This window comes from Lonchura striata, chromosome 17 (genome assembly GCF_050655825.1).
Source record: "Lonchura striata isolate lonStrDom1 chromosome 17, ASM5065582v1, whole genome shotgun sequence".
NCBI lineage: Eukaryota > Metazoa > Chordata > Aves > Passeriformes > Estrildidae > Lonchura > Lonchura striata.
In genome coordinates this window covers 11,005,624-11,020,896 of record NC_140719.1, presented here as the reverse complement: position 1 = coordinate 11,020,896, position 15,273 = coordinate 11,005,624, and the positions used below count along the sequence as shown (strand labels likewise).

The following is a 15,273-nucleotide window of genomic DNA, read 5'->3' as shown; positions in this document are numbered from 1 at the left end:
AACCCAGAGGTGACACTTTTGAGACTGACAGGAAGGGACTGAGGTGTCCAGCTGGGTAATGCTGATGGAAGGGTCAGGCCAGCAGCAGAATCTTGACACATCCCCCTGCTCCAGATGCTCAGGACAGGGAAAATTAGTCGATAGAAACAGTCTGGTGAAAATATATGAGGAATTTCTTCTTACTATAGCTAAAGATTGAACCAGAGCTACAGCTTTGGATGGGTTGTTTTTTTTTTTTTTCTGTGTCAAGAGCAGTGAATCTCTGTGATGGCTCTCAATAACCTGGATAAATTGGGCATTTTTTTCTGAGGTGAAATCTTCCAGACCCTGTGGACAGAAGGGAGAATATTCTCCTGCCTGCCTCCATGAGTAGCAGCCTGCATCACTCCTTCTTTCCTTAGAGAAACTTCGGAAGGGATGATAATAGCAGCTAAATTGGCAATATTGGAGGGCTGAAGTTCATGTCAGTTATTTTCCAGACATGCTGGATGCTTGCAGACATTCTCAGAGAGGTGCAGGAGATGGGTAAATGATTCCCTGATTGATTACCTGTCTGAATGTGCCTCTGTGGGGTTTGGGAGCCTCTTCCAGCTCAGGAGGAAGGGGTGAGAGCTTAAGTCATCATCTGAACTGAAGTTTCCTGGTTTAGAAAGGAGAAGTTTGCTTCCTTGTGCCCCACACTTGAACTGTTGTGGGATGCTTGAGGTGATCTTATCAAGGGTTTTTAGTTACTCAAGAAACCAGGACCTTGCACTTGCAAACAATCCGGGGTGAAGCTGAGCTCAAGAGATGTCTCAGTTTGAGGAGCAGCTCTGAGGGTTCTGGAGCAGCTCCTGTTCATGTGATGGGCCTTGGTGCTGTGTCCAAGTGTCCCCAAGTGCCTGAAAAATGGATATTTAACAGGCATGTTAGGACAAGGAGGCAGCTCAGAGCTGGCTGGCTTTGGGGGGATTCTGTTTGTAATGATAATAAACCCCACAAGTTTACGAGGTGCTTCTCCTCCCTGGGGTCTGGGAGAGGATTAGGGCTAAGGAAATGAGCCTCATCCTGCTTTCCTGTGCTTCTCCTCCTACTGTTCTACTTCCTGAGGGTTTCTGCTCAATGGCACTCTGTGTTTTGAGGTACTTGGGAAGGGGGTGCGGGCAGAGGGGAGCTCCAGCCTTCTCCTGCTCGTGTGTTCCCACAGCTCATGGGCACATGGAGCACCTTCCTCCTCTTCTGGGCCTTTTTCCCTCTTTTTTTTTTTTTTTTTTTTTTTTAACTTAAAGCTGTGAAAGTGAATCTGTTTCACTCAGGTAGGTCTGTGCTTGTGCAGGAAGTTGGAGCAGCCCCTCCATCTGTGGAGCCAAGAGGGATTCCTGCTGCCAGCCCTGACTCCCTGTAGCTGCAGGGAAGGAAACTTCAGTGGGAAAGGTCTCCCATCCCTGCAAACACAGCAAACACAGGTTTTGAGCAAATCAAAGCAGCAAATCCCAGGCAAACTCTTAAAAGCTGCCTTTTACAGTGCACTTAAAAAACCTCCTGTTTGCTTCCTGCCTCTTTTGTGTACGTTGGAATTACAGGAATTTCTTTGAGCTTAAAGGAGTTTTTCTCCTGATTTGTAAAACACAGCTGGTCTCAAAGCTTGTGATGGTTAAGCTGCTGCTGCAGGAGGGCTTTAGGAGGGACTTGGCTTCCCTGAGGCTCCCTGGGGCAGAGCTGATGCTTTGCAGGTAGGATGGGGGCAGTTAAATGGATGAATCCAGGGCTCAGAGCCTGAGGGATCAATGGAAAAGCTTCAGGGCTTGGCCCACAGCAGTGTGAAGTGTGAAGCTGCAGGTGCCTCGCTTCAAGTGGGATATTTGCATCCAGTGGGATGGTGACACCAAAACCAAACCCCTGGGTGTGGCAGGAGGGACAATCCTGTCCTTGGTCTGTCCAAATGCAGATGCTGGGCATCTCCCAGCAGCTCTGCTGCTCTGGGATTGGAAAGGATTTCAACTTCTCTGGAGAAACCTGTGCTGGAGGCTGTGGCCCTTCCAGAAATTGGGGGCTCTGCAAAATGCAAAAAAAAAAAAAAAAAAGGCTTTTAAACACTTTCTTTTGTGCTGTTTTTATACATGGCTGCATTTTTTCCTTTAGCACCTGGGATAATGATGAAGAAAATCAGGCAAGGAGAATTTTGAGCTCCCTCTCTCTCTCTCTCTCCAATAGGTGAATTACTCGTTGTGCAAGTAGATTGGTTTCATATGGATGCTTCCAGTTTCTCCTGCACATGCAAAATGTTCCTAAACCTCTTTTTCTTTTTTTGGTGCTCCACATGTTTTGCTCTGACCTCCCAGCTCCCTTTTGGAGCCAAGAGGAAATGGGAGCCCAAAGGTATGTGAAAATCTGTAATATTTTCTGCTTACATCCCAGGCCTTGATCAAAAGGGATTAAACTTAATACAGATTAAAGCCAGTTTCTTGGAAGCAGGTTTGGATATCCGTGTTTTGCATCTGACTAGATGGTTTTTTCCATCTGTTTCAACAAATCCAATCAATACTGGGGGAAAGGGGGGGATGTTTGTGCAGGAGAGCCTCTCCTTGCAGCGTGCTAGGAAGCCTTGGAAGTCCCCTAGTTTGGAATTCACTTGGAATACCTCAAGGTGGAGCTGATGAAAGGGCTGGGCTGGCAGCTTTTAATTTAGAGTCTGGTCATGGAGAGATAAAAACACAGAATTTGGACATTAAAGCCCATCTTGTCCCACTCTCTGCCATGAGCAGGGTCACCTTGCGCTAGTCCAGGTGTTCCCTTCCCAGTGTTCCTGCTGGTGTTCCCCATGATCCTGCTGGGGTTCCCCATGACCCTGCTGGTGTTCCCCATGCTCCTGCTGGAGTTCCCCATGTTCCTGATGGAGTTCCCCATGCTCCTGCTGGTGTTCCCCATGCTCCTGCTGGTGTTTTCCATGCTCCTGCTGGTGTTCCCCATGATCCTGCTGGGGTTCCCCATGATCTGCTGTTGTTCCCCATGATCTGCTGGTGTTCCCCACGACCCTGATGGTGTTCCCCATGACACTGATGGTGTTCCCCATGATCTGCTGGTGTTCCCCATGCTCCTGCTGGGGTTCCCCATGGTCCTGCTGCTGTTCCCCATGGTCCTGCTGCTGTTCCCTTCCCCATGATCCTACTGGTGTTCCCCATGGTCCTGCTGGTGTTCCCCATGGTCCTGCTGGTGTTCCCCATGACCCTGCTGGTGTTCCCCATGCTCCTGCTGGAGTTCCCCATGCTCCTGCTGGAGTTCCCCATGATCCTGCTGGGGTTCCCCATGATCCTGCTGGGGTTCCCCATAGTCCTGCTGGTGTTCCCCATGATCCTGATGGTGTTCCCCATGATCTCCTGGTGTTCCCCATGCTCCTGCTGTTCTTCCCCATGATCTGCTGGTGTTCCCTTCCCCATGGTCCTGCTGCTGTTCCCTTCCCCGTGCTCCCACACCCGAGCACGAGGTATCCTTGTGGCACCTCAGGGTTTGCAGACCGCCTGTGTAAACCTAATTTACCAGCATTTGAGGCTCACTAGTGCCTTTAAGGAATTTTTTTTTGCCTTTTTCCCCCCTTCCTGCCCCTCTTTCCGGGCCAAGTGCCCAGCACAGCTTGGTGGCTTTCAGCAGGGACTCGGCGAGGTCGGAGCTGTCAGCGCCCACGTCCCGCCACGTGTTCCACACCTTCCCACGCTCCACTCCCTCCTCAGCGCTCGGCATCCTTCCAGCTTCATTAGGGAACAGCTCATTAGGGGCAGAGGAAGGAGCTGGACAGAGCAGAGGGGCTGTGTTGGGGTGTGGAGTGAGAAGCTCTGCCTGGTGCTCACCTGAGCCAGGCTGCAAGCCAAGCCAGTTCGTTTGTGGCTTTCCCCCCCTCTCATTTGCAGGGAAAAGCCCAGTTCCCCTGCCCCATTACCCTCCTTTCCCAAAGGACCAGCTCCTTTTGTAACCATCACACACTGGATTATTTTCCTAAGGGGCAATTCTGTAATATCTTTAATCCGGAGGGAGCACACCCAGCACCCATGGGTGCTGCTGAGCTCTCCCCAAAGGCTGAGCTCCCACTATTCCAGGGCCATCAAATGGATCTCTGTGCCCTGCTCAGCTGGAGGCTCTTTCCCAGCCCATCTCTCTTGCTTTGGTGTTGGCTCTCTTTAGAAACCGCTGGGTTTCCCCCCCTGAGGCTTTTAAAGTCTCATCAAAGGCAGCTCCTCGCTCCAGTCGCTGCTATCACATAGAGATAATAAAAGTCCTGAAGGAGGCAGTGCTGCAGGAGAGAGCCCATTAAGGAGCAGAATAACTCTTTATTGCTGTTGTGTTAGAGGAACTCGGCAGCACAGAGCAGGCATTGGAGTTTCAGGACATTAATTCCTGCGTTTGGAGCTGTGCAGGGAGCGGTTTGTGGCTCTTTTCTCCGTGTTGGGCTCCTTTGCCTCTTCTCCTCTTGCTTTTGGATCTTCTCTGTGTCCTGGGAGAATGAGGGACCTGCCCTGCCCTGCCCCTGGCCAGGGGTGTTTATTGTGGGGTGGGGACAGAGGAGCACGGACACCTCTGGCACGCAAAATTGGGGTTTAGGGATGCCAGAGATGTGTGACAGTGTTCCCTTCCTTCCTCAGCTGGTCTGTGATGGCAAGAGACAAATTGGAATCTTAAATATAGGAGATGGGGTGTGTGCATCTGGGTAACTTATGATGGTGTGACAGAGTGCAGAGATTTTCTAGCAGGAGCCATAAATCCACCTGAATTGTTCTTTTCTCCTCCTTGTAAGGGAGCAGTGCTGGTTTCTCAGTGACTGCTCACTCTTGAAAGGCTTCATGATTTTAGACATGATGCCAGCCCCAGAGAGCCCAAAATAAACCTGTCAAAATCCTACATGAGTCCTGTTCCCACTGGAAATCAGCTGTGGCTTTGCCCAGTGACTTAATATTTGCATCCCCAGCACGTAATGTGGCCAAATCATGGGTTTAATGCAAAATAGTGATGGTTTAATAACGTTGTTTTTAAAAACCCATTGAAACACACAGTGTGGCTTAAAGCAGCACTTCACAGCTAATGGGTTTCACCACCCTGTGGGGCTGGGGAAGAGGAAGAGCTGCCAGAGCTCTGGGACCAGCAATAAAGCAAATGGAAGTGGCAGTGAAGGATACCTGGTGTTTGTTGGAGGAGGGAAGAGGCTTTACCATGCCCAGACTTCCCCTGGGCATTGAATACAGTGAATACAGGGACAGAACCATCACAGGAAAACTTCCCTGGCTTTGATTTGAAATCCTGATCAGATATGTATCAGCCCTAATCCGCTCAGCTGGCACCTCTCCAGAAGCTGGATGCCAGCAAGCACCACTGGCATGAGTGGGGATGGCAGGAGAAGCTGTGGAAATCATGGAAAATCACCCAGGCAGGCACTGGAAAGGCTCAAACCCATTGTCCAAACCAGTTATTATTGAACAGCCTCATCCTCAGCAGGCAGCTGGGTGGATGTGGTCTGGTTTGAGGGGATGGGTGTAGGAAAATCCATCTGACTGGATCCTTTCATGGGGCTGTGCCCACCCTTGGCATCCCAGGAAATCATCACACCACGGCTGATTTCCTCCTGCCCAGCCAGGGCTGGTGCTTTTCTCAGCTCGAATCAGGAGATGGTGATTTAAGGGATTCCCCAGTAAATTCCTGGGATGCTGAAGCAGCAGCAGCAGTCCTGGCTGCTCTGTGTCCAGGGAAAAGAGCTGGCTTGGGGTTAATGCCTCAGGTTCTAGCTTTTATATTTTTCACATTCTGTGCTGTTTTAGTGTGTGGGTCTGGGATTCACATCAGGGGATGCTGAGCTCTGCACAGAGCAGGGAGACAAAACAATTCCTGCTCCAGCTGGGCACCAAGGACAAATGATCCAAATCTCAGCCCAGGAGCACAAACAACGTGGGCTGGAGAGAGAAAAACAAGCAGGATGGGACTGCCTGGGCTAAAGCTGGAATGGGACAATGAACTCCAATGTGCAAATGGAGCAGAACTGATCAAAGTGAGAGACCCCATGAGCAGTTGTGCCTTTTGGGACCATTTTGGTTCATCCTGGGTGCAGCCCTGGCTGGGCTCTTGTGCTGCTCAAGGTGGATCCATGGAGACTTTTTAATAAATCCCTGCTTTATTCTTTGACTCTGTCCAGCTCTGTTCTAGCTCAGCCTTCACAAGGCATCAGCTCTTGCAGGTTTATGGCCCAGGCAAGAACACAATGACTGATCCAGAGCAAGCAGGTTGTGGTTTGTGTTCCCCTCACGCTCTGGGCTCTTCTGGATTTCCAGGGCTGCTCCAGCCAAGGTCCAAACCCTGGCACAGGGAAATGCCAACACAGAGATGGGATGCTGGAAGCTGCTGGTGAGACCTTGGTGTGCAAATCCCAGGTGGTGCCCAGCCCAGGGCTGTGTGCAGGTGGCTGGAGGGTGCTGGGAAGTGCCCAGGTGTGCAGGGAGGAGAGCAAACAGGAGCTCCAGGTGCTCCAGTGGGAGAAAATCCAGGATTCTGCAGCACCTCGGGCAGGAGGCAGCTGGATCAAATCCTCCTTGCTCTGAGGAGTGCTTTTCTTTGAGCACTCCTGTCCCTGGGACTGTTCCCATCAGTGTTTAGATGTGGGATGCTGTTACCCAGCTCAGAAATGGTATCTCTGCCTTCCTCCCATGCCAAGGGCTCCCCAACCCGGCTGCTTTGTTTTTTCAGACCTGAGAGATTTTTTATTGGAGAGTTTTTCTGGCTGCTCAGAGATACCATCAGTTTGTCTCTGATTTTGGGGTCAAGTTTCTGCCTGAGGCTGGGGATGTTTGGCCTGAGGATTTGTTTTGTCCTTTATGAAACAAAGCAGAAAACGACTCCCTGTAATTCCAGGCTGTGAAAACCCCTCTGCCTGGCAGGGGATGTGCAGAGGTGGCACAGAGAAATCTCTGCCCACAGTTATCAGTGTTGGGCAGAGCTCCTGATTTGCTTAGAAGCAAATCTATTCTGGAAGTGCTCAGTGCTGGCTGTGAGCCCTCAGCTCATTCCTGCTCCCAGGGTCACTCCTGGAGTGCCCAGAGCTGGAAAGTTCCTCCTAGGCAAAATGTTCTCCAGCCCCGCTGGGTCAGTTTGTTTTTTCAAATAAAAAATAAGTTTATTTTAGAGTTTTCTAGATGCTCAGAGATACCATCAGCCATAAACAATGCCGTAGGAAGTAGAAGAGCAGTGACAATAATAATTTATTTTCTAATTGGCTTTGGTTTGTTTTAAAATCCGTAATTCCTAAAGGAAAGTGTTGGAAGCGAGGAAGAGAAGTGGTAAATTTTTTATTGAAGTAATTTGGCTATTGTGGTTTTTCAAAATTCTTTTTCAAAAATCCCATTTCTTTACTCACTTTGTTGTTTTCCAAAATGACCAGTGAGTGTGAGGAACCCACTTTGAGTCTTGAATATTTTATTTTATTTTAATTTTCTTTCTTTTTCCCACCAAGTGCAGAACTCTGTGCCTTTTTAAGCCTGAAGTCCCTTGCAGGGCCCTCATGCCTCACTTTGTGGTGCAGTTGTTTTGCAGCAATGATCTCTCTGGTCAGCAAATGCTCAGCTGGGAGTTGGATTGAACTCATGCCCATAAATACAAGGCACACTGGAATTTCATGGCAAAACCACCAGAATTTTCCCCTTTGCAGGTCACTGGTAGAGAAAAGTGTCTGTGCATCACCTGCATTTGGTACCTTTATATTCCTGTTTATATTCCTGCCATCCTATTGTCACTGGGATGTTATATATAGCTTTTATGGTAATTTTGTGTGCTGAATGCAGTTTCCAGGGAGGAAATTGCATTGAGAAATGGGTGAAGAAGTAATAATAATAGCAATAATCTGCATAAGCCCCTGTTGTTAAAACCCACAGCCCTATATCTCCTGGAAGAAAAATGCACAGATAAAAGAATATTTTTCCAAACAACATCTTCTAATGACTTGGAGGATGACTTTTGGCAAGGGATGGAGTGGCAGGACAAGGGGAGATGGCTTTAAACGGACAGAGATTTGGGTTAGATGGATATTGGGATGGAATTCTTGGCTGTGGGGGTGGTGAGGCTTTGGCAAAGCTGCCCAGAGAAGCTGAGGCTGCCCCATCCATGAAGTGTTCAGGGGCAGGTTGGAATATCTGGTTTAGGTGTTTTGGTCTGTCCTGGTATTCCAGGGGCAGGGAAAAGCCTCAGCTGGGATTGGGACCCTCCTGCTGCCCCACAGGTGTGGAACAGATCCTGACCTAACAGCAGAGGCAGAATCAGGCCTGGCTTTGCCTGCAAATAAGCTGTTTTACAGGGGAAAATGAGACACAGTTGAGCTAACACTTAAGGGCTGAGTTACTTTTAAGAATGTTGTTTAATCCTGTTGAAATTGAGAGGATTACTTAGCCTTAAACTCTTCCCTGGCTGGGGCCTGGGATCTGTGAGGAGCTGGCCTTGCACTTGGCTTGCCTTCTCTTAGGAGTTGTAGTTGGGAAAGATATTCCTGATTTTGGGACAGTCCTTCCAGAGATGCTTCAAGGGGGTTTGTTGTGCCTGGTCCCTCACTCTGGGTGGCTTGGCTTTCTCACCTGAGTGTGGATTTGGGATCTGCAGGGATCCGTGGATTTGGGAACCTCACTGGGCTCTGCTGGCTCCTCACTTTCTCACCTGAATGTGGATTTGGGATCCTCATTGGGCTGTGTTGACTCCTCACTTTCTCACCTGAGTGTGGATTTGGGATCTGTGGATTTGGGATCCTCACTGGGCTGTGCTGGCTCCTCATTCTGTCACCTGAGTGTGGATTTGGGATCCTCATTTGGCTGTGCTGGTTCCTCACTTTCTCACCTGAATGTGGATTTGGGATCTGTGGATTTGGGATTCTCATTTGGCTGTACTGGTTCCTTACTTTCTCACCTGAGTGTGGATTTGGGATCTGTGGATTTGGGATCCTTATTTGGCTGTGCTGGTTCCTCACTTTCTCACCTGAATGTGGATTTGGGATCTGTGAATTTGGGATCCTCATTTGGCTGTGCTGGTTCCTCACTTTCTCACCTGAGTGTGGATTTGGGATCTGTGGATTTGGGATCCTCACTGGGCTGTGCTGGCTCCTCATGGGTAGCCGTGCCCAGGCTTTGATGTGCCAGGATGAGCAGAGCTTGGGGCTGTTCAGCAAAGAACAAAGGGAACCTTGTTGGTGAGGAGAACAGGGAGCTTTTCTCTTAAATTTCCCTGGAAGTCAAACCCCGCGGTGGCACTGTCTGATTCATAAACTGGATTTTTACTTCAGGAGGCTAAAAATAGAGCATGGAAGAGACTCATTCAGTCAGTCTGGGACTTCCCTGGTACTATTTTAAGTTCCCTGGAGCAGAGCTGGGGGTGCCAGTGGAATTTCCAGTCTCTGTGCTCTGTCTGGGCTGGGTGTTCCAGGTACCACTCGTGGTGTTTTGTGCCCTGATGATCCCTGGAGCCTTTCAGGGATGTGCTTTCCCTGTTTTCCACATGGAAATCAGCCAGTAAACACCAAACTGTGGCAGTTTTTTGGTTGCTGTCCTGGCTTTGGCTCCACATGTGGGGCACCAACAGCTGACAGCCAGGCTGGAATTCATGGGACATGAAAAATGGGAGGGATGAAGGTTGCAAAAGTGTGGAGGAAAAGGATGGTCTGAGATGAGGCTCTCATTGAGGTCCTGGGATACAAATGAGGAAGGCAGAGAGGCTCTGAGTTCGTCCCGGGAGGAAATCCAGGGATGTGGGCCCAGGGGAGCATCCCAAAGTAAAATTCCTGAATAAAGGGACATGAGGGGTCCCTGTGGGTGGGTTGGGTGCAGGGCAGCTCCAGGCAGCAGCAGTCCCCAGGGTTTGGGTTTGTACACCTGGAGCCCACTCAAGAAGCCCTTTATCCATGTCCCATCCCAGGAGATTGGAAACCAGTCCAAAAATAACAGGTTTGTTTTCATCCAGCTTTGAAATGTTGAATGTGAGCAAGGCTAAAACACAGCTTCAATCTACCTCAAACCCATTCTTTGTTCCTCTCCAGTGAAAATTCCCCATAGCAATTAAAACTTCCATCAAAAATGGGAGTTCTTCTGAAAAACCTGGTGGTTTTATTGCTTCTGATTGCAATGCTGATGAGAATATTTTGGTGTTGAATCACTCCTGGCTGTTTTCTGCCAGGAAAGGGCGATGGTCTGCACTCACCTCTGACAAACTGATGATGCATCTTTATTGAATTGCAAGAAGTCAGAGCTGTTCAGTCTTGGCAAGTTTGCCTCAATAAGATCATTTTGTGTGAGGAGAGACACGAAAGGAGTTAGTTGTAATCCTTTTGTAATAAAGCACAAAGCAAGAGGGTTTTCTCAATGCTTCTTAGTGTTGCATAAAACCTGTCAAGGCAGGTCTGGGCTCATTAAATTAGTGTGGGGATGGGATTTGCTGGGATGAAGCTGTTCAATAATATCTTGAGGGTTAAATGTCTTTTTTTGCTCAGTGGTGGAACCTAAAGCAGGGTTTGCACTGGCAGTGTCCTCCCAGCCCTGATGGTGACACTGTGACACTGAGGGGGGGACTGGGCACATCCATTCCAGTGGGGTCCAGCTCCAAGCACCAGGCTGGGGGTCCTTGGCTTCCCACCAAACCTTCCTGTGTCCTCAGTAAGCACACCAGCCTCTTTTTCTCTCATTTCCAGGTGATCTCTGCAGTATCCAGGCTCTCCTTCCACAGTATTGCTCAAACCAAAGGAATTAGGTAAGATCCTTTCCATATGATGCTTTAAAATAACATCTGTCTCTGTCCCTCTGCATATTCCTCGTATTTAATCACATCAGGCTCTTCAGAAGCTGCACATAATGGGGTTAAACAGACACCAAGGGTGCCTTTGGGATGTAGGTAGGAATAGTTTCAGAGGAAATAAGTGAAAATATGAGGAATTGTGTGCACTGTTTGTGCTGGGGAGGGCAGCAGGATGAGGGCAGCTAGGTGTCCCTTAACTGGAGGTTTTATTCAGCTCCACGGGGGATCCCAGGAAAGCCAGCAGTGCCCAGGAGCTGTGGCATCACCCCACTGTCCCCACTGTCCCCTGCCCCTGTGCAGGACAGCTCAGGGACATTTCTGCCTTTCTGTCCCCCTGGCTTGGTCAAAGGCACATCCCTGGTGAGGCTGCAGGATGCCCTGGCACCTGGGTGTGCTGCCTGCTCCTCCTCAGGGGGAGCAGAGGAGAAGGAATTCAAAGCAGCAGACAGCCCCTGTTAAGCAGAGCTGTTACCCTGCTCTTTGTTCTGCTCCCTGCAAAATTACTCTGCAATTGCTTCCCTTGTTAGAGTGCATTTGTTTTATTAATCTGGGAACATCTCATTAGGACCATGGCTATAACAGGGATGAGTTTGCAGCCTAAATTACCTTTCCTCGTTTTTTTGGGGGAAGGAGTGTGTGTGTTTTCACCCCCCAACTGCAGAACACATTTGATTTTCTCCACAGCATGTGTCCTGCTGCTCTTCTGGGTGGGGATCTGTGGTGCATCCCAAGGATGCACAGCCAGGATGAAGGGATGGATGGGATCCCTGCCCCACTCCCAGCCCTGCCACCCACCCCCAGCACCCCCAGCCACGATTCCCACTGTTGGAACATATTTTCCCTGCCTTGTCTGCGCTGAGATTGCTGGAGGGGAACAGCTTTCCACGTGTAAAAACCAGCTCAGAGCCTTCCCATCTGTTAAACACAGATCCCAGCAGGGCTTGGGGGAGAGGCAGGGCCGAGGTTTGGGGGAGGAGGATGTGCTGTAAGTTCAGGACTGTTTGTTGTGATGATAGCCCTGAGGCCTGCAGGAGCCTGCAGTGATTTTTGTTTTAAGGGAAAAGAACATCCAAGGGCTTTGGAGGCCGGGAGCAGTGGGGGATTCACAAACTGCAGTGCCTTGGCAAGGGCTGGGTTTGAGTCTTGGGGCATCACTGGGAGGGTTCCAGGTGTCACCCCTGGCAAAGCCCTTCCCAAGGCAGGGAGGGAGCTCCTGGGTCCAGCTCAGAGGATGAAGGAGCTGCCATCCCCTGGGAAGGCTTTGGCTGAGCCCCTGTTGGTTTGTGTGGAGGGCTGGGCATAGTTGGGATGCAGAGACAAGAGAGGCTTTGCTATTCTTGTGGGTATGTGGCTTTTTTCTCGTTCATTTTACAACTGGCATTTACAGTTCCCACTAAAATCCTTTATCTTGGAAGCCTTTGGCACCGTAATTACACAAGAATAGCACGGAACTTAGTGAGCCTTTGCTTCTAACCCTGTTTTCCTGTGTATTAACCCTGTTTCTCCTCCAGCTCTGCAACAAATGCTGTCACTTCTTCAGCTGGAAAACAGAACAGACTAGAAATGAATTCTATAATTCCAGGAAAATGCCCTCCAGGGAGTGTTCCCTCCCATCTCACTGTCCCCTGCAGCCACAGAGCCCTGGCTTTGTCCATTGCTGCATCATCTTCCCTTTAAATAAGGTGATTTCTTGCTGCACCATCACAAACCCCTCAGATTAATGAATCTGAATTAATCTAATTTTGTGGGAACCAGCAGCAACTCTGCCTCCCTGAAGGGACTGCTCACATCAGCCCCCACTGCCCCTCAGCTTGTTGGGTCCATCCTCTTCCCTCTCCCAGTGGAGAAGTGGGAAAAATCTTGTTGGCTTAGGCACAGCGTTTAAACCCATGGTAAATTACAGTGAAATTTGGATGCTGGGTGGATTGAATGGTCTTCAGCCCCACAGCATGAATGTGGCTCTGCTCCAATCCCTATTTAGGGTCTGAGAATCAGGATCACGCAAATTAAGAGTGAAATAAATCCCAAAGCCTGTTACATGTCCTTGAATAAGTTTCACGGCGTGGAGAAAAATAAAAATCAATCTTGTGTGCTGTTAAGTGAAAAAAAGAAATCAGTCTTTCTGTCTTAATAATTTCTGGCTACAGGAACCTTGGCAGAGGAGCCCTGTTTCCCAGAGTAGTGCAGATAGCTATCAGGGTAGCTCTGTGGAGATGACAGAGTGTTTCTTCCAAGAAACAAGCAGCAAAAACAGGACAAAAACTCGATCCTGATGCAGTGTTTTATTTGCAATGTGCCTAATGTGCAGCAGCTGTAGCTACAGCCCTGCTGTGACCATCCTCTGCCTGCCCTGTCCCCATCCCAGGGCTGCTTCCACAAATCCTGCAGGAAGCAGGCTCTGTGCTGATGGGATGGGAACTCTTAGCTGGGGTTTTGATCCCTCTGTTGTCCCAAAGGGTTGTGCACAGGGACAAAGCTGGCTCAGGAGAGATTTATTTGTTATTGGTTCTCATCCTTCCCTCCATCTCTTTGGAGGACTCGCAGCACTTCCAGGGAGAAGTTCCACTGTGCTCCATCCCTGAACAAGGAGCCTTTATTATCCAGCTAGGATTTTCCACTGCAGCCCTAATTCCATTACCCCATTCCCAAGCTGACTGGCACTTCCCAGCCAGCCTGGAGGATTCTGTAGCAGTGTGCTTTTTGCACAGGGATGTCGTGCAAAGCTTCTCCTGGGCTTTGGAGCAAGAATTTTCATTCCCTTCCCGAGTTTTCATTCCAAGTTTTCTTGAGCAAACTCAGCTCTCTGGAGGACAACAAGGCTTCTTGTTGCAGGTCCCAATAAACCAGGATTATAATTATTTTCTTAAAGCTTTTTTTTTTTCCTGTTTTCCCTTCAGACTTTCCTGCCACAGCCACGACTGTTCCCTGCTCCCTGTGGCACATCCTGGCGTCCTCTGGGCTCCATCACCCACCTTGTGCTCTGGGGCCTGAAAGTGAGCTCTGAGCAGAGGAAGGGGCACGTGTTTATTCATCTCCCTGAGATCTGTGTTTTTCCTGGAAGCAGAGCTCTGAAAGCAAAGCAGGAGGTTCAGGAATATTGGCTCGTGCTGCTTTCATGCATTTTTAATGTGTGCACAGCAAAGGCCAGCTGAGAACGGGAAGGGGTTTGCATGTTCAGAGGCCTTTATGGAGGCCCTAAATCTGAGGAAATCCTTTCTGTATGAGCTGAACCTCTCAGTGACTCTCCTCAGAAGGCAGCACAGTTAATAAAAGACAGTATAAAACATTTGCAGACGGGCAGGAGGGTGAATCCTGGTTGTCAGAGGAGGTTTTCTCTGACAGGAGCAGTGGCAATGCTTTGGCTGGGCCATGGAGGGAAGGACACAGGGATGAGTTTTCCCCCTCTTGGCACCAAGGCAGGACCCCTTTGTGTGAGTTGGAAGACAAAGTGACCAGTCCATATCCAGTGGGAAGGGCTCTCAGGGCTGGGTTGCCCATGGACACCCTCTGGAATGGCCATTTTGGCCATCCTGGTTTTTGGAACAGGTTGCCCAGAGAAGATGTGGATGTGGATGGGGATGTGGATCGGGATGGGGATGTGGATCGGGATGGGGATGTGGATGTGGAGTGTTCCAGGCCAGGCTGAATGGGGCTCTGAGCAACTTGGGAGAGTGGAAGTTGGATTAGGGAGATTGGAATGAGAAGATCCCTGTGGTCTCTTCCCAGCCATTCCAGGGCTGTGTGACTTTTCCCATCTCCACAGTGCAGACAGAGAGGGGAGAGGAGGAAGGCTCAGCACTGGGATTAGGCCAGGTCAGAGCCAGCTTCAGGCAGCCAGGTGAGTACCAGCACCCTGCCTGCAGTGAGGACTGACCCAGAGGTGGGTCCCCTGCCTGCTGCCAGCCTCATCCCTGCCCCCCTTTGCCCAGGTAAAGCATCCAACAGGCTGAAATGAGGATTCAGCCCTGTCAGCCCTGGAGTTTCTGCACTTAACAGCTTGCCAATAATATCAGGATGTGTGTGGGGGGAAAGGGAGGAGGGATGGGGAGGGAGAGGCAGAGCAGCATTCCTGGCAGGAGGTGCCCAGGCAGGGGAGGAGCAGGGGGCACAGGAGTGGACCTGCAGCCCCTGTCTGTGATCCCAGTGTGTGCCACGGGGTGATCAGGAACTTCCTCGGTGATTCAGCCTCCAGTTTGAAATGAAAACCGGAGTTTTGTCCAGGTTTCATGACTTGAATCCATTTCCCCATCTGACTGAGCCCCACTGTGGTGTGGGGTGACCCTTCTGCTTGCAGTGGGGGTGACCCTGTAAAAAGGCTTTGTGACCCTGATGCCTTGAGAAGGCTGGACTAGAACAGAGCTGGACAGAGTTAAAGAATAAAGCAGGGATTTATTAGAAGGCCTCAGTGGATCCACATTGGGCAGCACCAGAGCCCAGCCAGGGCTGCACCCAAGATGAACCAAAATGGTCCCAAAATGCACGAGCGCTCCCGGGGTCTCT

General features: G+C 49.9%; 1 protein-coding gene across 4 annotated transcripts in view; it reads left to right on the top strand.

The window, feature by feature from the left end:
- VAV2 (vav guanine nucleotide exchange factor 2) overlaps window positions 1-15,273 on the top strand; it is a 122,316-nt gene that overhangs the window by 63,787 nt on the left and 43,256 nt on the right. For all 4 annotated transcript variants that reach the window (XM_021543574.4, XM_085594199.1, XM_021543575.4 and 1 more), the window contains exon 3: window positions 10,670-10,728. In XM_021543574.4, the coding sequence (XP_021399249.1) occupies window positions 10,670-10,728 (59 nt within the window). The remainder of the gene's footprint in view (window positions 1-10,669; window positions 10,729-15,273) is intronic.